Raw genomic sequence first — 20,931 nt, forward strand, 5'->3', positions numbered from 1 at the left:
CATAGGATTCCGAATGGGAAGTCCTCAGTTCCAGCAGAAGATGTTTTGAGAGGTAAAGAGGAGAGGAACAGAGAGAGGGAGAGGAAGGAGGAGAGGGAGAGAAGGAGAAGGAGGGACAGGAAGACAGAGGGGGAGGGAGAGAGGAGAGACATTAAGGAAGACTGGATGTCCCTGGATCCCTATGTGGAAGGCATGGAAACTGGGTCTTTTCTGCTTCCTAATTTCTGTTGAGGAGTTACCATTAGGGGAGGAGTGCGTGTGAGGAACTCAGAGGAGGGATGGATCCTCCTGAGTGATACACTGACCTCATTTGGACAACTGTAATGAGCCCATTTCCTGAGCGGCAAATCTCTTTGAATCTATGTCACCAGGAGCGGGGTCCACCCTGGGAAAGAGTCCAGATGACCCAGGACAACTGGGAAATGCCTGGCTGGGAGGGGCTTCCTTGAGTGGTGGAATTTGGTCTCTAAGAGGTTTTTAAATGCATCCAAGTAGTATTATCCAAGCAAAGCACTTGGAGGTTTGATCTCTGAGCCTGGAATTAACCAGCAGACTGTGGGTTGGGCTTGGCCCTGGTGCAGTCTTAGAAGAAGGAAGGCCCTATGCCTGGGTTTCCATCCTGAGGCCTGACTTGGCTGCTTGTGACTCATGATCCTCACTCCTCCTCCACACCCCAGCCAGGGAGCAAGCCTGGTGTTGGTTCATTAGCTGAATCTCCTGATTCTTGAGTTGAGCCTCAAATGCATCCTTTGGAATTAGCTAGTTTTTAATGAGGATGGAGATGCGGGCCAGATGGGGCTTCCTGCTTGTCTTGGGCAGATTGGGACTGGGAGTGCTCTTCCAAATTCTAGGGCTTGCTCCTCCCCACCTCGACCAGGTTGGCTCTGTCAGGTGGGTGACCCACTCTTCAGACAGCCTTCCTATCCCTGTCCTACTGAAGTTCAAAAATTGGTACCAGCAGATATTACCACCGATGTTCTCTTTCTTCCCCATGAAGTGCCTCTTGGTCCTGTCTTTACTCAGCTGCTGGCAGGCTGGGGGATGGTGGTGGGAGAGAGGGCAGAATTGAGGAGGGTAAGAAGTAGATGAGAGGCCTGGATGTCAGGGTCAGTTAAGAAACTCTGGGAGAGCAGACACAGAAGCTGTGTGCGTATTCTGGGATCCTCTTATGGGATTTCAGAGCATCATGGATCTCTCTTAAAACCCCCCACTTGTTTTCTGAAAGCTAAGTAGTTGGCAAGTGCCTGGAGTCTGGCTCTAGCTCTGGCTCAAGGGCTCCAGTGATGGGATTCTTCATTCAGTGGTCCTCAACTGGCCCTTCTAGAAATGAGTCTCGTTCACAGCTGTGCCTCATTTGGTCCGCTTCTGTGCTTACAAATGTAAAAATGTATTGGAAACATTAAAAAAAATCAAGATATTTGGTATTAAAGAAATCTGGATTTATGGCTTCTTTTAAGATGTCAGAAGCAGGAAAAAAAAAATGTCAGAAGTGCAGCATCCTGGACTCACATTCTCACATGGCTTTCAGGGATTTTCTCTGATTAGCCACAGCCCTCACCGGGCCCACATACATACTTAGTCCCTATAAACACTGGCATTCGTAATCCCTGAGAAAGCCTCTTGAGGGTCAGGGCCGGAAGGGGCTTTAAGTGCTTATGTTGTTCCAGCTTCTCAGTTTCTAGTTGAAGAAATGGAGGCCCAGGGTGATGTGGCCTGGACTAGCACCCAGGTCTCCTGCTCCCAAGTCAGTGGGCCTTCTTTCCATCAGTGCCTTTTGGTACTTCACAACTGAGCCCCCGTGGATGGAGAGAGCCAGGAGACGATGCTCTGCCTTAAATCTATCCATTCACCAACTACAGATGACTCTTCTATTGTGCTGTACATATAGCTGGGAGATGAAGGCTCTAGAGTATGCAATGTGTCTGATACCATCTTCTAGCAACTCCTCAAGACTCCACAAGAGTCTACTCTAAGAGAGGGAAGCAGATCCCTTGTCACTCAGAGCCCGTGTTCTAAGACTCAGGATTTTTGGGGTTGGAAAGGATGTTGACCCCTCCTACTCTGGCCACTTGAGAACCCATGGATCAAAGCCAAGAGGAGATGGGACTATACTATGAAATGTAGCATCCTAAAATCTTAATGGAATAATAAACTAGAAGTTTATTTACTGCTCAGTAAAATCCCAGACAAGTGGTTCTGACCAGCAGCTGGATCTCCTCCAGGCTGATTCAGGGACCCAGGCGCTTTCCAGCTTGTGGTTCCATCATCTTCAACATATGGCTTCTTTGGTTTCTGTGGAAGGGCAAAGATTACAGAGGAGTGGCTAGTCCTGGGAGCCAAACCTGTACATTCCGTTCACATTCCATTCAGTCATATGGCCACACCTAATTGTAAGGCAGGCTGGGGATTAATCTAACTGTATGCATGGGCGGAAGAAGAAGGGCTGTTGTCAACAGCTAGTCAGTAACGAGAGACACAGCCCTTCATGGTAGCACACAGTGCGTGTGTGTACTCAGGCAGAGAAAAAGGAGGCTGTGGGGGGTGGGGGAGAAGCTGAGTCCATATCAGAATGACTGAAGCACTGTTTTTTTTTTTTTTTAATTAATTAATTTATTTTTTATTCTCCCTTTCTTTCCATTCTCACCAGCACATTCCTTGGTTTAAATCTACTTTTGTTTCCCTGGACCACTACAAAGATAGTGCATCCCTTCACCTGGCCTCTCATTCCAGTCATGCCCAATTCCCATGCATCCCACACAGAGCTACCTGAATGGTCCTTTTGCGGCTAGGGGAACCCATCCTCAAGATTCACTGGCTTGTGTCAGTTGGTTTTAGAAAGGTAGAGGAAGACCACAGCCCTTTTCCTTGGAAAATACAAAAAAATATGAAATCTTAACCAGACAGAGCAGATACATTAATAATGTACTTATATCACCAAAGCTTAATTTGATTTTCAAAGTTATCATAGGACCCTAGTGGATGTCAAGGGGGCTTTCTCAATTAAAACCTTGAGTGGAGGAATCAAGGCCTACGAAGATGAGAGGAGCACCATACATTCTTCAGTTCAGTCCCAATACTCTGGGGACCACTTCTCTCATGAAGAGCAAGGGCTGTCTGGATTTAGGAGAGTCTCTGATTCTCCCCCTTTCAGAACCTTGATCTACTATCTGCTCCTACCTTTCTCTCATTACTTATTCCCCCAGCTTTTTTTTTTTTTTTAAAGATTTATTTATTTTAGAGCAAGCAAGAGAGAGAACAAGAGCACATGTGAGCATGGTGTAGGGAGGGGCAGAGGAAGAGAGAATCTCAAGCAGACTCCCTGCTGAGTGTGAAGCCCAGCATGGGGCTCGATCTCACCTCCCTGAGATCATGACTTGAGCCAAAATCGAGTTGGATGCTTAACTGACTCTGCCACCCAGGTGCCCCTCTTTCCCCCAGCTTTTTTTTTTTCTTTTAAGATTTTATTTATTTGTCAGAGAGAGAGCGAGATAGAGCACAAGCAGGGGAATGGCAGGCAGAGGTAAAGGGAGAAGCACACTCCCTGCTGAGCAAAGAGCCCCATACGGGACTCCATTCCAGGACCCTAGGATCATGACCTGAGCCGATGGCAGATGGTTAACTGACTGAGCGTTTCCCCCAGCTTTTAAGCATGTTTAAGTGTCTTCAATCCTACACCTTCTCCTCTAGGTGCTGCCCGCTCCCAGCTCTCCGTGATTGCGCTGTCACCCCCTCGCCCCTGCCCCACTCTTACCTAATCCACAAAGTCTTGCTGAAAACTGCCTGTTGTCACTGGAACAGACCAGGTTCTCTGCCATCTTTGCTCCTTTACAGAAGCTTCTCCCTCTGTCTGGGTTGCTTTTACATCCTGTCCCTACCCACTGCCTGCCCCCTACCACTGGCAAGTCCTGGCCTTCCTTTATGACTCAATACAGACCTCAGGAAGTCTTTTCTGAGTAAGCATTTCTGGAAGATGTTACTTCTCTGAAGCATTTATCACAGGCTAATTTATTATATATTTACTTGTCTTTCTCCCTGGAGCTCACAGACTGTCTTTTGCCCAGCATCCCCAGAGCCTGGCGGTAGTAAGGACTCAATAAATGAAAGGAATGACTGAATGGATTCACTTTAATTACGCAGGATGAACTGGCCGTGTGTTCACTCTGCCCTTGGGGCTTGGTCTCCACGTGGTTCCAATGTTTGGCATATTTTACCCAGTGGAATGCTGGTTTCAGATGTGGGTGGCCAAGGCTGGAAGTGGAAGAAAGAGGCCTGATCCTTTTGTGGAACTGAGCCCACTCCCCTCAAATGCTAGTCTGTATCAAGGTCAAGTCTGCAGGCGTGGGCAAGGGACAGAGTGGCCCCACTCCTTCCTACCTAGGCAAGGTGTTTCTTTAAGTTCTGGCTTCAGCCAACTTTATCCATAATTTTCTCTGGGGAAGTCTGGGCATTTGGAGGCCCCTCCTTTCTTGTGATGAGAGGTCCTGGATGCGAAAGCTATCTGTGGTGCTCTCTGAACGGGGCTTTAACTTGGCCTGAACTTGAATCTCCCTCCAAGGTGGTGGGCATATCAGGTCTGGTCTACATGCTTCCTCCTCTGGTCTACATGCTTCCCTCCTCAACCCTGCTGTAAGCCCCACTTCTAGGGTCTGAGACCTCAGTCTTATTCAGGGGCTGGGTTCCCCAAGTATGAGGCCTAATGAGTTCTAAATGTTTGATACTTGCTAAGTGAACAAAGGTGTGAAAGTTTGTGTGTGTGTGTGTGTGTGTGTGTGTGTGAGAGAGAGAGAGAGAGAGAGAGAGGAAAAAGGAAGGAGGGGGAGGAGGAGGAAGGGGAAAGGTGAAGGAGGGGAAGTGGGGAGGGAACGAGAGAAAGAGAGAGAGAGAGAGAGAAGGATCTGGGCCATCCACCAGGAAGTCTCTTCCTCTTGTTAAAATTTGTTTCTGGCTCTGTTGCTGGTTCCAGAACCTCCCCTTTTGGCTCAGCTTTGGCTCTGTGGTTCTGTGTCAAGGTCAAGTCTGCTTGACTTGACTTTACTACTTGACCTTACTACTCAAGTTTGTAGTACTTACCTTTACTACTTGACCTTCCTACTCAAGTCTGCTTGACTCTTTGGCTTCAGGCTTTTTCTAGATCTTTCTGGGGTAGCCTGAGGTGTCTTGTCTGATACGCTCCACAGTCCTGCTTCCCCGTGGCCTTCCTGGAGCACTGATAGGTTGGCTAATGTTCTGGTTTGCTGGGAACTTTCTTGGCTTTAGTGCTGTAAGAACCATATCCTGACACCCGCCTCCCACCCCCAGTCTTGGACAAACCTAGATGGATCATTGCCCTGAGTGTGTGTCTCCTGTGTGCCTTCTCAGGTCCATAATCTGCAGGAGCTGCGGCGAAGTGCCTCGTTGGCCACCAAGGTCTTTATCCAGAGAGACTACAGTGATGGGACCATCTGTCAGTTCCAGACCAAATTCCCCCCAGAGCTGGACAGCCGGGTGAGGATGACTTTTCCCCCCTCAACTTGGAACACAGGCCATGAGGGAGTCGAGGCCTTAATCAGACATATTTCTTTTCTAGGATAAAACTAACATGTGTCACAACACTTGTTCAGTCACTTCACATGCAAGCGTTAAACCATGTCCCTGACATTGTCTTGCCGTCCCTGCATGAAAAGTTAAAACTGGGAAGGCCTCACATTTCCTAGTTCAGCATCCCCCAAACGTCAGAAGCACAAGACTCACCCAGAGAGCTTGTTAAACAAACTTGCGTTCCTTAGTCCTGAGATGGCGGTGGCTTCGGCTGTCTCCCCTCTTCAGCAGCAGTTCTCAGCCCTAGCTGCAGAGCTTAAAAAAATCCTGATGCCCAGGTCATCAACCAAGGGCTCTGTCCACAGCCTCTCTCTCCAGACTCAGCTACCTGCGTGTCTCATGGACCACCAGCCCCTGGCAAGGGTCAGCTCCTGCTGCTGGCTTTTGCTTCTGGCTTTGGGGCGGCACGTATGGCCCTCCCCCCAGGCCTCTGTAGAACTGGCCTGGGGTTGTTGTCCGCCCTCTGGAGGGTGGAGGCAGACCCTGGCCCTTCCACTCAGCAGCCCAGGCCCATCTGAATGGGCTTGGGAAGGTGGGGCCGGGCTGCCTTTTGCTAATCCCTAACTAACTTTTAGGGATCTATGACGCTCCTCATCTCATCAAAGGACATGCCTGTCCTTTGGGGCATAGGGACTCTTGGGGTAGAGCACAATTTTCTCTTATGCATTTACTCCAGATATGTGTAGGGACAGTGACTGGGGACCCCAAAGCTTCTGACTATTCTTGGGGAGACCTTTTGTCCTAGTTGGGGGTGGAAGGTCCCTAATCTGTGTGATGGACTGTTCTGATCCTGTACAGTGGTGAGTAGGGAAGGGGGTGTTCCAAGGAATGTAAAAAATGGAGTTATAGACACTTTGACACTTGTTGAACTTGGAGCATGACTTTCTAATCTAGTGTAGGGTTATGTGTAGTGTAGGGTTATGTATCAAAGAGCACAGACTCAGGTCTTGTGTAACCTTGGACAAGTTCACTCAAGTATTTACTGAGCAACTGCTCTGTGTGAGGCATGGGGCGTCTAGAAGTGAAGTCTCGGAGTTTGTTTTCTCTTAGAGGGTATGAAGAATAATGTAGTAGCTCCGGGGGTGACCAATACTAGAAAAATAAGGGGGGAAATCACAGGGCTGGAGGAGCTGGGGAGAGGTGAGTGGTGGGGGAGGTCTGTGAGATAAAGTGAGACCTGAGCCTGGGGTGGGGGAGTCTGGGGAAAGAGTGTTGCATCCAAGGACACAGGCACAAAGACTTGGGTATTTGCAGGAAGCAGCAGGGCAGTCCGTGTGGCTGGAGTGGGGACTGGGGGTGGGGCAGGAGAGTAAGAGGCAGGCTCAGGGGATGCAGGGCTAGACCCTGTAGGCCCTACAGGGCCTAGCAGGCATTGTAAGAACCTCTTGGATTTTACTTAGAGAGAGATGAGATGGCTTTGGAAGCTCTTTTTCAGAGCTGTGACAAGCTCTGGCTTTAACAGGCTCTCTTGGCAGGGCTGGGGGCAGAGAGACTAGTTAAGAGTCCAGAGATGATGGCAGCCTGGACCGCAGAGCCGAGCTTTGATCTGCTGAAAGTGAAAAAAATGCATGAAATTGTGTTATTTATTTTAAAAATTTTAAAAAAGATTAGACTTCGCAAAGTTTTTTTTCAGATGAGGCAATTGATTAATTCATTTTTAAAAGATTTTATTTATTGGGGTGCCTGGGTGGCTCAGTGGGTTAAAGCCTCTGCCTTTGGCTCAGGTCATGATCCCAGGGTCCTGGGATGGAGCCCCGTATCGGGCTCTCTGCTCAGCCAGGGAGCCTGCTTCCTCTCTCTCTGCCTGCCTCCCTGCCTACTTGTGATCTCTGTCTGTCAAATAAATAAATAAAATCTTAAAAAAAAAAGATTTTATTTATTTACTTGAGGGAGAGAGAGAGGGCGCCTGAGCAAAGAGAGGCAGAGGGGCCTAGAGGGAGAGGGAGGGGCAGAAGGAGAGGGTTGGGCAGAGGGAGGGGGAGGTGCAGAGGGACAGGGAAAAGCAGACTGCCTGCTGAGCACAGAGCGGGACAAGGGGCTCTATTCCAGGACCCTGAGATTATGCCGAAGTCAGATGCTTAAATGACTGAGCCACCCAGGTGCCCCAGCAATAGCTTAATTTGATCTACAGTTGCCAGATGAATTTATAAAAATCTTATTATTATTTTTTAATTGAAGAATAATTGACATACAATGTTATATTGTTATCTGAAAGTGCCTTTAGGGTTCCTGGGTGGTTCAGTTGTTAAGTGTCTGCCTTTGGCTCAGGTCACAATTCCAGGGTCCTGGATCGAGTCCAGTGTCAGGCTCCCTGCTCCGTGGGAAGCCTGCTTCTCCCTCTCCCACTCCCCCTGCTTGTTTTCCCTCTCTTGCTGTCTCTCTCTGTCAAATAAATAAGATCTAGGGACGCCTGGGTGGCTCAGTCGGTTAAGTCGCTGCCTTCAGCTCAGATCATGATCCCGGGGTCCTGGGATCGAGTCCCGTGTCGGGCTCCTTGCTTGGTGGAAAGGCTGCTTCTCTCTCCGCCTCTGCCTGCCACTCTGCCTGCTTGTGTGTGTGATCTCTTTCTCTGACAAATAAATAAATTAAATATTAAATAAATAGATAAAAAAATAAAATCTAAAAAAAACCCCAAATACACACACACATACATGTATATAAGCTTTTTAAAAATAGAAGGCATAGAAAGTGCTTAATGTTAGCTATTATGATTATTGATGCAGGCAGGACAGTTGTGCAAACACACAAGGCTGTTGTGTGCTTTGTGACCTCTTAGCTTGAGGGAAGTGCCCTGTCCTGGAGAGACACTCCTGAGGTCTTACACAGTCTTAGGCAGTTGGAGTCCCATTCAAACATGGGGGGCCCCTACCAATTAGGACCTGGGCGCTTTCACAGCTATCAAAATGCAGAAAATGTTCACATCTGTGATATGGTGGGAATTTCTTGCCTCCAAGGGAGGCCAAGCAGCTGTTCTTATTTCCATTTTGTAGACGTGGAAACTGAGGCTAGAGTAGTAAAGTCATTAGCAAAAGGCCACATGGCTAGTGGATGGTCGAGTCTGGACCGGACCCTAGGTCTCCTGATTCCCAGTCCAGTGCTCCACAGGCACTGCCCCTTCTCTGGTCTTGCCTCTGGGCATCTCCCCCTACCAGCCTGGGCCTACCACTGCCATCCTCCCTCCCGCCTGGGACTGTCCACAGTCCAGAGAGGCTGACCTCAACATGGTTCCCTGTCCCTCTCCCCCTCCAGATTGAGCGGCAGCTCTTCGAGGAGACTGTGAAGACCCTCAACAGCTTCTACGCAGAGGCCGAGAAGATTGGGGGGAGCTCCTACCTCGAGGGCTGCCTGGCCTGTGCCACGGCCTACTTCATCTTCCTCTGCATGGAGACCCACTACGAGAAGGTGGCTCCCTTTCCCACTGCCCTGCATCCCTGCCCCCAGGGCGCCCCCACCGCTCGCTCGCTCATCCTCCACTGGCCCCTCTCCTTGCAGGTTCTCAAGAAGATTTCCCGCTACATCCAGGAGCAGAATGAGAAGATCTTCGCCCCTCGAGGCCTCCTGCTCACGGACCCCGTGGAGCGCGGGATGAGGGTTGTATCCTTCCTGGCTGTACTGTGTAAGGGCATGGAGTTGCCAACCAGTGGGGTCCCAGTTGAGGCCCTGTGTCAGAAATAGGGACCACCATAGGGACCTCTGCTCAGGGATTTCCTAGGATTCCCCACCTCATGGGTCATCCGCTCCCTTCCCCCACAAGGTATCAATGCCCTTTGTGAATTTCAGGGTTTGCTTTTATCCAGCTGTATGTATTCACTGCTCAACACATGCCAGGTACCATATTAGCTGCTTTAAAACTATGCAGTTCTCCCTAAAGGTGGGTGACTCTTACTTGTCTCGTCCACGAGCACACTGAAATTCAATCACTGGCTCAGGGTCACCGAGCTGGTGGACATCAGAGCCAGGACTGGAGCCCAGGCCCACACATCGCTCTGAGGCTGTTTGCCCCTCAGGGAGTGGGCAGATCTCCCATCCGTTGACATGCCTGCAGTCTCATGGACTCCTGTGTGTGCCTCCTGGCGTCCCCCTTCCAGAGATCAGGAAAATAGAAATCTTGATGGGCGGCTGGTCAAGGGCTGGGTTTTATGTCTGCTCGCCTGGAAAACTGTGTGCACACATCCCGCCCTCAGTCATTAGCAACCTGAATAAAATTGCTAAAAAATAAATTTTGCTAGAAACTTGAGAGGAAAGAGAGTAAAGAAAACACAAACACCGGAATCCTCTGTTCACCTCGCCCTGTGAGAGGGGCTGCCTTTTATTGAGCCTTTCCTAAGCGGGCATTGTGCTTACAGCTTTACATGCGTGATTTCAGTCCAGCCCCAGGCAGCCCGAGACTGTAGGATCACCACCATTTTACTACCGATCAATAGGTAACACAGTAAATGACCCGTCTAAGGCCACATCGCTGGAGTCTAGGCGAGTGAGGCTTTGAAAGCAGAACACCGAAGTCCTCCCGCTTCCCGCAGGGCCACCCCCTGTCCTGGGAGTTGGTGACTAGCCCCACTAGAGCAGGAGCTGCTGAGCTGGGTGTGCGCCTGCTGGGAGCAGGGCCCTCGGGGTGGCTGTGCACATGCCCCGAGCCCTTGCGTGCGGGAGCGCGGCGGGCGGGGTCTAGTGGCTTGTGCCGCCATCCGCCCTCCTTGCTATCTGGGAAGCTGCCCCGGCGGGCCTCCCGCTCCCCTGCTGGCCTCGATCTGCGGGTGGGTCCGCCCCTTCTCAGCAGCTGCCAGGGCGTACGTCCTTAACGCCGCCGCAGATCGAGATCTCCATCTACGAGGACCGGTGCAGCAGCGGCAGCTCCAGCAGCGGCAGCAGCTCGGGCAGCGGCAGCAGCGGCGGGGGCGGCGGGGCGGGGGCCCGGTGACTGGCCGAGAGTCCCTGCAGGGAGGTGTATGGCCGGACTGAGGGCCTCTCAGACCTGCGGCGGCTGCGCTACCAGAGCACCCGCTTCTGAGTCATTCTCTGGGCCCCGCTCTGCTCCCCGGGGCGGGAGGGAGGGTGACTGGCCTGGTGTCCTTGCGGGCCCGTCTCCCGGGGCCCCTCCCGCACTCCTGCCCCTCGCCCCTGGCAGGACGGCCCACTTCCTGATCTGGCATTTCCCCCAGGGGTCAGGTCTGGTCAGGCGCAGCCAGATCTTCCAGGGGAAGGCTGGGACCTGGTGGGAAACGCGATTTGGACAGCCCTTTTCTTCTGCCTCTCCACTCCCAACACCCCGGAGGCGGGGCTCAGGTCCCAGAGAGAATTCCTATCCCGCATGATTCCTCAGCCCAAATCCCACATCCACCAGGACTCTCCCCCGCCCCCAGGGTCCTGCTCCCGGTGGCTGTCTCTCAGTGTCTGCTCTTTCTAGTGCCACTGCTGGGGCTCTGCCTGTCTGTGAACCTGCCTCCACTGGATTTGAGGTCTGGGGAGATGGGAGCCACTCAGTCCCCTCCTGACCCCTTCTAGACTCATGGCTTCCCCTCCCCCCCCCACTCAAAGCCTGAAGGCCACATGGGCCCTGCCAAGAAACCTCTGACTCCTGAGATTTTGCAGGACATCGGGCGCTGGCTGTGGGGTGCACAGCCTGGGGCTCTGGGAGGTTATGTGAGGCCTAGAGAAATGCTTCATGGAGACTTATAGCTTTGGGGGCTTTGAACCTCCAGGATTGGAGCCAACTTCTCGAGATTGGAAACTGGGTGTATGAGAGAATGAGTGTGTGTGCACGCAGGTGCGTGTGTGAGTGCATATACGTGAGAGCACTGTGTGCACGAGCGCATGTGTGGCTGTGCAGCTGTGTGCGTGAGCACACCCGTGAATGCATGTGTGTGAGTGCGCATGTGTGAGTGCACCAGTCCGTTCCCCTTCTGTGCCAGGCCAGTGACTGCCCCTCTGCCTCCTCTCTTATCTTTGTATGTAATGGTCTGTGGCTGCTTCCCTGCAGAGGTCCAGCCTGCCCCTTTGTAAATAAATGTCCTAAAGCTCCTTGCCCCTTGCCTGGGGCTGCCAGCTTGGCTCTTCTTCCTCGTCTCTTCCCCACCTGCAAAGTTCTCCCCATCTTCTGATTCTACTGTGTACATTCTAGCAAAAGAGAAGTTGGGGGTCTGGGAGAGCCAATCTTCTGGAGCCTTCCATGTCCTTCTCCCAGCCTTCCCGGTCCATGACAGGGCAGCAGGGCCACACATGCTGCATATTCAGCCCGCCCAGACTCTGGAGCTCTTTAAGGCTGCATAAGCAAGTCCTCCTTGGATGTTCAAAGGAGTTGGCAACCTATAGAGGAAAAGGCAAACTCCTTTCTTGAAAGGGAAGAGAAGCACCCAGCCAGTGTGGCTCTGCATGCCAAGGCCCAGGGCGCCAATGAGGAAGAAGCAGCCCCCATGCCTGGATGCCCGGATGAGGGACAGCAAGCGACTGCCTGCCTCAGCTGGCAGGAGGTGCTAAAAGGGCATCTGGAAGACCAGCCACTGCAGGGAGCTTTCTAGAACCAAAGAGGGGCCTGGTTTTCTCTTGGATGAGACAGCAGTCTGTGGGAGGGTGATGCCTACCCAGGGGGTTGCAGAGGGCAGCCTAGTTCCTGGGGTGGGTCTGCGTCCAAGGATTCCCCCAAAGAGGGTGGTGATCCAGTGAGCTCCACGGCAGTGCCCCTCCCCCGACCGTCCCCTGACCCCTGGGCCCGGCCCATGCCCTCCCTGGCCCACTGTGGGGCCAGGCCTTATGTCTGACCGGTGCCTCTCCTGTGGGATGGCTGGGCACAGGTGATGCAGTGGCCTTTGGTTTTATTATTTCTTTTTCCAATAAAAGGACTTGCCCAGCTTGAGGCTCTGTGCTGCTTCTCTCGCCTGTGGTGGTGGGCTGCTAGTTCCATGCCCCAGGCCTACAGCGAGGGGAGGCTCAGCCGCCCACCCGCCTCATGCCAAGGAGGTGGGGCTGAGCATGTTCCTGGAGGAGCATGAGTCTGACCCGGGCAGGACCCACCCTGTCTTCTCGGAGTCGATATTCTAATGGGGAGGCTACATTCTGGATGCTCGAATCTGGAGTCTTTATGGGAGGTTTGCAGCCTTGGGTGGGGGGAACCACTTGACTGAAAGCCCGGGCAAAAGCAAGTAATGAATTGATTAAATACCCATTATTTGAACCTTTAACCTGGGTTTAGGGACTGTTAGGAGCTGGATCACAGAAGTCACCCTGTTTTAACGACTAGAAAAGCATGTGAGTGTTGGAACCTAGCAGGGTTGTGTCTTGCATTCTATAAAAGTAACATTTACTGAGCACCTATAGTGTGCCAGATGCTTTGGTAAATCCATATGCTAGAGCTGGGTGGGGATTTAAAGATCATCTAAATGAGGCAGAATGGAGGCCCAGAGCGGCCGCATGACTTGCCCCAGGTCACACAGCTGAGTGGGATCATACCAAATCTAGAACTGAGACCACCTGACCCACTGCTCACTCTGACACCATGGGGACGGCATCCCAATGGAAGTTGCCTTACGCTGTGGGGCGGCCAGGATCACATGCTCAGGTCTGTGGACGAAGAGAGTGTCTCACCCTACTGTGAGGACAATGGCTCCAACCTCAGGGTGGGGGCTTTGGGGAGATCCCCTCTGGGGGTTGCTGAGAGGGACTCTGGTGGCTTCCATGCTTGTCCTTGCAGCTCTGGAGAGGCAGCTGGGCCTTAGCCTGAACCATGGGGAGGCCTGGGCCCACTGCCTGTGCTCAAACCTGGGGGGTGTGGGCAGTGGTCATAGTGGAGATGGTTCTTTAACACGGGGATAGGTTCATTCTGCCCTGTATGTGAGGTTGTCAGTCGTTATGTTAAACAATAGTAGCTAACATTTATCACTTACTCTGTGCCAGGCACTAGGGTAAGACCTGACATAGTCATTCAATCCTCACAACAACCCAATGGTATGGACTTTTATTCCCATTTTATAGATGAGGAGACTGAGGATCACAGAAGTTAAATAACTTGCCCAAAGTTACACAACTAGGACGTGGCAGAGCTTGGCTTTGAATCTAGGCAGGCTGACTCCAAACTGTGGGGAAGATGAGTAACCCCGCTTCAGGGACCCTATCAGAGCTTGAGGTCCTCAGCCATCCTAGGTAAGGATTTGCCAGATTCCCAGGTAAGGACGTGGAGCTGTGCCTGGATCATCCAAGCCCAGGGCTGGTACCTCTAGGCATCACGAGAGTGGGGGTGGAGCTGTGCCCTCACAGACCTGCGGGGCCCACAGAGGCAGCCTGGTGAAGGGCAGAGTGGGGAGAAGCAGGTGAGGCGTGGCTTCTCCCTCCCTGGCTTTCCTGGGTGGGCTCAGTTACAGGGGGGAGTGGCCTCTCCTGCGCGTCCCGCCGCGTCCGTGTCTCTGCCTCTTCGCTTGCCAGTCAGGAACGGGCCCTGTCAGGCCTCTGGCAGCACAGGAACCCCCAGGCAGCTCTGGGCTGCCATTCCCTTCCTTACTGCCGCCAGACTCCGCTCTCTAGCTTCCTCTGGAGTGTGTGAAAACCACAGGGTTTACAGCAGCTAATTGCGCCACCGAGTGGCAGAATCGTGCACTGCACCCTGGAATCAAAGCCGCTTGGGAAATATTCCTAGAATCCCCCAAACCCGAAGCCGCTTCCACCAGCTTTCAGAGGAGATGTGGGGTAAAGATGGAGTCCAGCTGGTGGTGACTCTCCTTCTGGCCAGCCACGGGGTTCTTCCTTTTTCCTGGGAACGTCTGGCTCCCTTCTCCACAGTTCCGGAAAGACTTATAATTAAGGAAGGTGTCTGGCAGGAGGCACCTGCACCTGCTTTTGGCTTTACTCTTGACCAAGGATGAAGGCAATGCAAATAGCATTCCTCGTCAGACCTGACTGGAGCTCAAGCTTCATGAAAGCAGCACATGGTGGAGACTTCTTGAGCCTCAGTTTCCTTCCCCAGCTGTAAAATAGGGGTCCTAATACTTGACAAAATTGCTCAGATCAGTGCCTCTCATCCTTGGTTGCAATCACTGTCACCCAGAGAGCAGGCGAAACCGCTGATCTCTGTTTCTATCTCCGGAAATGCTGATTTCATTATTCTGGGGTGCAGTCTGGACATCAGGATTTTTTTTTTTTTTAAGTTTCCCTGGAGATCCTAGTGTGAAAATGAGGTCAAGCATCCCTGATTTCGACAGTACCTAGAGCCTAGGAGCCTTTTCATAGAGCTCTGAAAATGTCGGCAAACCAAATAAAAGTTATCGTTCCAGAAAAGCAATAAGATGCAAAATAACTGCACGTGATGACCTCACTTATAGCAAATTCTAATTCAGGCAAAACAAATCTATGGTGTTAGGGGTCAGGAGAGCAGCTGCCCTGGGGTGGGGTGTAGTGAACAGAAGGGGGCCTGGGGAGACTGCTGGGTACCCATGATCTGTTTCTCCCGCAGAGTGCTGGCTGCACAGATGGGCTCGTTTTGTGAGAACTCGTGGAGATGTACACTGAAGATTTGTGTATTTTTCTATACATATGGTACATTTCAATAAAATTTACCAAAGTTTATTGGCTCCAAAATAGGAAAAGAAAACACAACACTGAAATTAATGTTTCATTGCATATCTAGAAAATGTAGCACTGTCCATCATTGTCAACTGTCAACCGTGATTCAACTCAACTCTGTGTGTGTGTGTGTGTGTGTGTTTGTAATTCAGGGCACGTTGTGGATGTCTAGGACAATGTTTGGTATAATGAGGGGCGGTCCCTGGTACCTAAGAAAATCTTAAAAGAGCCCAGGTTTACCCCAGGAGCTCTGAGCCTTGACCCCATTATGTACAAAACCATGTGCCTTTATCAGGGAAAGGCTTTTGGCAGATTTGTAAAGGGCTATGTGACCACCCCCTAAGAAAAGGCTGAGAACAATTGTTTTTGAGGAGTCAGTGAGAAACTGGCCAAGACTGTGCCTCCAGGAAATAAGTGTCCCCTAATGTCTTCTGAGGTTTCCACGTGGCTCTCCTCAGGCAGCTTTGGGAGGATTCATTCTCCTGGCAGCACCCAGGGCAGACAGTGCCGAGCTCCCAGCTCTTCCTCTAAGGGGCCATTTAACGGGCTGGTCCAGTCAGCGACTGCTGGATGGTAGGACTTAGCCTGCAGCCTCCTGGAGCTGCACCGGGGCTTGTGGTTTTGAATCAGGGACGGCAGAGGAGGTGGAGGAGTGGGAAGGGAGTCAGAGAGCTGCCACAGTCTGCCGACACCAGGTCATGCACTTAGCTACCCTGAGTCCCAGCTCTGTCCTCTGCAAAATGAGAGCAGGAGGAGAATGCATTTTTCTAAATGATGATCTATTTCTACAAAGTAAAATATTACTGTTACTGCTGAAGTTACACCAGGACCTCATTATACACTGGCCTCGTGCTACGGACTTACAGCCAGGTTCCAGGTTCTTGCATAGAACAAACATATTTATCTAAGGGTTTGCTGATTCCCTAATATATGCTAGGAACATTCATGTACATTATTATTCCATTTAGTTCTCTCACACTCTGGTGGGCGGTTATATTTGAATTCTTATTTTATAGATGAGGAAACTGGCGTTCCAAGTGGTTAGGTAGCTTGACAAGCGCCCACAGCTAGTAAATGTCAGAGTAAAGACCTGAACCTAAGTGTCAGAGCCCAAACCCTGCTCTCATTCTGCCAGCGTGTCACTCTGCCAGGCGAGTGGGAGACTCCGTTTGACCTGGATTCCCTCCTAACGGCAGACTCCAGACCTAGGGAGAAGCATGTGGGCAAGTGTGGACACAGAAAAATTAGCTTTACAGAGGCATGATGGGGCTCGTTATTTTGGAGTAATTCAAAGTTATCGATTTCTGTAATGGAAAAGTGACTGGGGACCAGCTACCACCTGAGAGCAGTCTGAGCAAAGCCCCGGAAGGGGGAAATGTTATACACGGCTTACTGGAACTTGTGGATGGCAATGGCCTTCTTCCCTCTGTCCCCCGTTCCTTGGTAAACTCTTGGAGGGTGGCGGATCTCGTCTTACTCATCTCCACCACCTCCGTGCCCCTGGCCCATGTGCCTGTCAGGGGAGTGGGCAATGCAGCCCACCAGGAGGGCTGGCAGGAAGAGACAGGCAGCAAGGACAGGAAGGTACAGATGTTAAATGCCCCTGGGGCAACGTGACCTGAGATCCCCTTAGGCAGACGCAGACCAGTAAGCGGCCCTGATGCTACAGTTCGACTGCACGTGGCCACAGACTAACTCAAAGGGTAGAGGCAGCGACCCCAGCCCGCCCCTGTGCTTGCACAGCTGCTTTGAGTTGCCCTGGCAGTGAGAGCTCATGGCTCTGCTCATGATCTCCACCTGTCCTGGGAGGCGAGGGAGGGAGGAGGAAGTGTGCATCCTCCTGGGGCTGAGTACATTTCCTGGAAAGTCTGGGTCTGGGGCCCTAGAGAATGGAGCTTCACGGTTGGGTGGGTGGATGGACGGACAGACAGGTGGATGCATACAGAGAAGATGGGTGCCGGGAGAGGACTGAGGGTTCAGAGGTGAGTGAGAGGGTGGCCTGGCTGGAGATGGATGCTCACAGGCCATTCACAGGCAGAGGCAGGTGAATGGATGGGTACTGATCAGCCCTGTGCTCCCCAGGGCAGATCTACATACAGGGCTGGAGCTCTTCAAAGGAAAGATACTGTGGCACCAGGTCCCCAAATGAACTCTGCATTTGAGTGATGGATGTGTCTCGTTGGGAAGGATTCTTACAGGTCTCACATCACCCCGGTTAATGACTTATGGATTGTTGTAAAATCAGGCAGTGCTAGAAGTGAAAGCAGGAGATTAAAGGGCCTGGGACAGATTTTTTAATAATATCTGCATTTTATCAGTCAGGCGCTGCACTGCGTGCCGTGCAAGCTTTAGCTCGCAGCTTTGCGCGTTGTTAGGCTTCCTTTCGTGGAGGAAGAAACTGAGGTTTGGAGAGAGGAAGGGGCGTCAGGTCACTCACAGGTCTTGGGGGGGGGTGCGTCTGGGAGTCAAGCCTCAGTCTGCCTGATCCCAGAGTCTCAGGGCAAATAGAAGGTGTTAAAGGCAGATGGAAGGAAGGAGGGAGGGAAGGCCATAGGAATTTTGGATCAGCCCTCTAAGAAAGAATGCGGCATTCTGGCCCACGAGACAGATTCTGTGTTGGGGTGAGGCTTTGAGACCCCTCTCTTCCCTCTTTCCTCTCTCGTGTCTGCCTTCAAGGCCTATAAATCTTGAGCCAGGGCACCTGAAAAGGCAGTGCAACTACGTATGGGGTTTACCTTCCTCCCTGTGGCCCCAACTTGTTCCTCTGCCATGGTTCCCGTGGGCAGTCGGGGAGCTGATCGGGCTTGTCTCCTTCCCCAGGAGCTCTGCACTCAGGTCTGGGGTGGAGGAGGAGAGTTAGCCCTTAGATTTGATCTTTCGGGGGAGAGAGGGCTACGTTACGGATTCTGGGTGATAGGTCCTTCATGGCTGCTGCGGGGCCATGAAGGATGATGAGTTCCCCCTCCAGCGAGTATTCTGAGCCCCAGGGTCCCCTTCAGGCAGGCAGGCCAGGCTCATGAGGTTCTAGGCAGGGGTGATGCAGGTCACCTCCACCACCTCCGTGCCCCTGGCCCATGTGCCTGTCAGGGGAGTGGGCAATGCAGCCCACCAGGAGGGCTGGCAGGAAAAGACAGGCAGCAAGGACAGGAAGGTACAGATGTTAAATGCCCCTGGGGCAACGTGACCTGAGATCCCCTTAGGCAGACGCAGACCAGTAAGCGGCCCTGATGCTACAGTTCGACTGCACCTGGCCACAGACTAACTCAAAGGGTAGAGGCAGCGACCCCAGCCCGCCCCTGTGCTTGCACAGCTGCTTTGAGTTGCCCTGGCAGTGAGAGCTCATGGCTCTGCTCATGATCTCCACCTGTCCTGGGAGGCGAGGGAAGGAGGAGGAAGCGAGCACCCCGACCCCGCTCAGCTCCTGCCGGGGGCTTCCTGAACACCAGGATTTTAAGGTGGGTGAATCCTCCTGGGGCTAGTAAGTACCCTTCTCCCCCAATTCCCCACCTTGGCTGTAGCCTCCCTTCGCAGCTGAGCGGGCCCCGCCATGCACCTACTACTTCCACTGGGCTCTTTCTTAGCTGGGCTCCATGGGCCAAGCGTGGTTCTTTGGTTTGCTCGGTGGGCACTTACGTGGACTCTGATTCTGGGTCAGCACCGTGAAAAGAATAAGCTCTACACCCCCTCCCATCCCCCGCCTATTTCGGAAACCATTGCCAGACAGTGGCAGGTCTGAATCACTGCTTTTGCCACTCAACTGCGCGTATGAAATACTTTGAGTTTTCTGGAGGAGGAGGAGGAGGCAGGGGGAGCAAGGCGGAGCCCCGGGTGGGCGTCTGATGCCCCACTAGGCTGTGGTCCTCTGGAAGTCACTGTTCTTTTTGGGCCCCAGTTTTCACAGCTGAACAGGATGAGGGAGGACTAAATGACTTCTCAGATCCAATCCCGAGGCCGGGTCACTAGCTGCTGGTGGACCTGTGCTCTGTGCAGCCTGGTCAGTGGCACGGTCTCTTTGCTCAGTTCACCTAATTTTATGGTGATTCTCTCTGGGAATGGTGCTGCGTGAGAACTAAGCGGAGCAGCACCACAGCCCAGACCCCAGGAAGGTCTGCTCTGCTGCCTTAGGGCTATATTTGGACTTGAGGTCTCTTCCCTGGAAAGCTGTCAGCTGCCTGAGGGCAGCCAAGGTCCTCCACGTCTCCCACACCACAGACTCCCGGGAGACCTGGGCCACAGCAGAGCGCTCCGGGAGCCATGTGAGCTTTGGCACTGGATAGACCCAGGCTCCATCCTGACCTTTGCTACTTATGAATATTATTATTTTTTAAAGATCTTATTTATTTATTTGACAGACAAAGATCACAAGTAGGCAGAGAGACAGCAGAGAGTGGGACAGGGGGTGGGGGGAAGCAGGCTCCTCACTGAGCAGGGAGCCCAATGCTAGGCTCGATCCCAGGACCCTGAGATCATGACCCGAGCCGAAGCCAGAGGCTTCAACCACTGAGCCACCCACTTATGAATATTATTAACATTGGAAATTTATTTGGGGCTTTACTATGTACCAGGCACCATGTCGAGTGTTTTAGATCATCTTGTTTAATATTATGACTCCGTGAGGTAGGTATTATCCCCATTTTACAGATGAGAAAACTGAGCCTAGAGGATAGCACATCTACTTTACATTTCTGCTCAAATGCCTCTTTCCCAGAGCAGGGCTCTCCCGCCCCCAGCCCAGCGCTCTCCTCTCCATGTGCCTTCATGCTGCTGCCCCCACTCCAGCACGCCTGTCCCCTCTGACACACTATAGCCTTTACTTCTTAGTAGTTTAGCACCTGCCATATGTCGCCAGGCCATTCTGGAATCTTTGGCAGTGTTGCACACAGACGTATGGGCTAAGACACGAAAGCAATGCCCAACTCACAGTATGAGTCCCGCCAGGGAATGCCGAGTGACAGCTGGTTGAATAATTTGCCCAGGTGTGTGTTACCTGGCGGTTGTTCCCCAGAAGGCTTCAGTGGCCGGTCTGAATCACTGCTTTTGCCACTCAACCAGCCCTGGGACCTCGGGGAACTTGTTCTTTCTGAGCCTTGCTGCGTTGGTGAGAAAACAGACGAGTAACATTTATCCCATAGCACGGGTGGGGGGAGTCCTGGGGCCTTTCATGTAAACTTCTGGCCCCATGACAGGCGTTGCGTACATGTTAGCTCCTTCCTCCAAGGAGGCCTTTTTTCCTCTTCTTGTTTCTCATTTTTCTCTCATGGTCTACCCTTCAACCCCTTCGCCATTCAAGCCCCGTTCCCAAGGAGGACGGCCGCTGAAGGAGGGGTTGGTGTGATCTGTGGCGTCAACCAGCCCGTGCGCTCTCCCCCGCCTCCTTCCTCTTCGGGGATGTGTCTGTTGCTAAGGAGACACCACCTCAGGCCTGACAGGATGTGGCTGGGGTTCTGGCCCACACTGCAGGCGAGAGACAGAGATAGGGCTGACCCCGGGGAGAGAGAGAAGGGGAGGGACTTGGCTAGCCTCCGGGGCTGGCAGTCTGGGTGGGATGTCACACTGGAATCTGCTGGAAAACCCCAGCTGGCTCCCCAAGAAAATGAAGTGTTTGTCTTCTTGCCTCTGTGGGGCCTCTGAAGAAATGACCAATGGCCCTGTTTGGGAGGCTGGAGTGGAGCTCCTGTTGGGTCACAGTCTAGTGGTGCCGGTGGAGGTGTGATGCCCAGACCCTGGGAGGGGGCCATAGCAGCCAGAGTGACGCATAATCAGACTCTTGGCCCTCAGAATGGCACCTCCCCAGAGCAGGGCTGGCGA

The 20,931-nt window shown here is 52.4% G+C and overlaps 3 protein-coding genes and 1 long non-coding RNA gene across 8 annotated transcripts in view; 2 read left to right on the forward strand and 2 right to left on the reverse strand.

The window, feature by feature from the left end:
• The window catches only part of ZFYVE27 (zinc finger FYVE-type containing 27), a 112,074-nt gene extending 99,652 nt beyond the window's left edge, over positions 1–12,422 (forward strand). For both annotated transcript variants that reach the window (XM_082722161.1, XM_082722164.1), the window contains 4 exons: positions 5,359–5,484; positions 8,827–8,979; positions 9,070–9,171; positions 10,388–12,422. The gene's annotated coding sequence lies outside the window, so the exon portion shown is untranslated. The remainder of the gene's footprint in view (positions 1–5,358; positions 5,485–8,826; positions 8,980–9,069; positions 9,172–10,387) is intronic.
• On the reverse strand, positions 2,137–4,737 carry LOC309860300. Its single transcript, XR_014309303.1, has 3 exons — positions 3,752–4,737; positions 2,767–2,864; positions 2,137–2,292 (listed from the first exon to the last, which is right to left on the reverse strand). It is a non-coding gene; the product is annotated as an uncharacterized lncRNA (long non-coding RNA).
• GOLGA7B (golgin A7 family member B) lies at positions 5,222–9,252 on the forward strand (the record flags this gene model as incomplete). Its single annotated transcript, XM_082720004.1, has 4 exons — positions 5,222–5,260; positions 5,359–5,484; positions 8,827–8,979; positions 9,070–9,252. 4 exons carry the CDS (start codon positions 5,222–5,224, stop codon positions 9,250–9,252), a joined length of 501 nt encoding a protein of 166 aa, XP_082576130.1.
• Positions 9,852–20,931, reverse strand: part of CRTAC1 (cartilage acidic protein 1) — a 147,266-nt gene continuing 136,186 nt past the window's right edge. For 3 of the 4 annotated variants that reach the window (XM_082722158.1, XM_082722157.1, XM_082722155.1), the window contains one exon: positions 9,852–10,509. In XM_082722158.1, coding sequence (XP_082578284.1) covers positions 10,373–10,509 — 137 coding nt within the window. In that variant the 3' untranslated portion in view covers positions 9,852–10,372. Of the gene's footprint in view, positions 10,510–15,814; positions 15,857–17,858; positions 17,961–20,931 lie in introns of those variants that run through there. The other variant, XM_082722156.1, reaches the window with a different exon arrangement.

The sequence above is a fragment of the Mustela nivalis genome (assembly GCF_964662115.1).
Source record: "Mustela nivalis genome assembly, chromosome: 2".
NCBI classification, from domain to species: Eukaryota; Metazoa; Chordata; class Mammalia; order Carnivora; family Mustelidae; genus Mustela; species Mustela nivalis.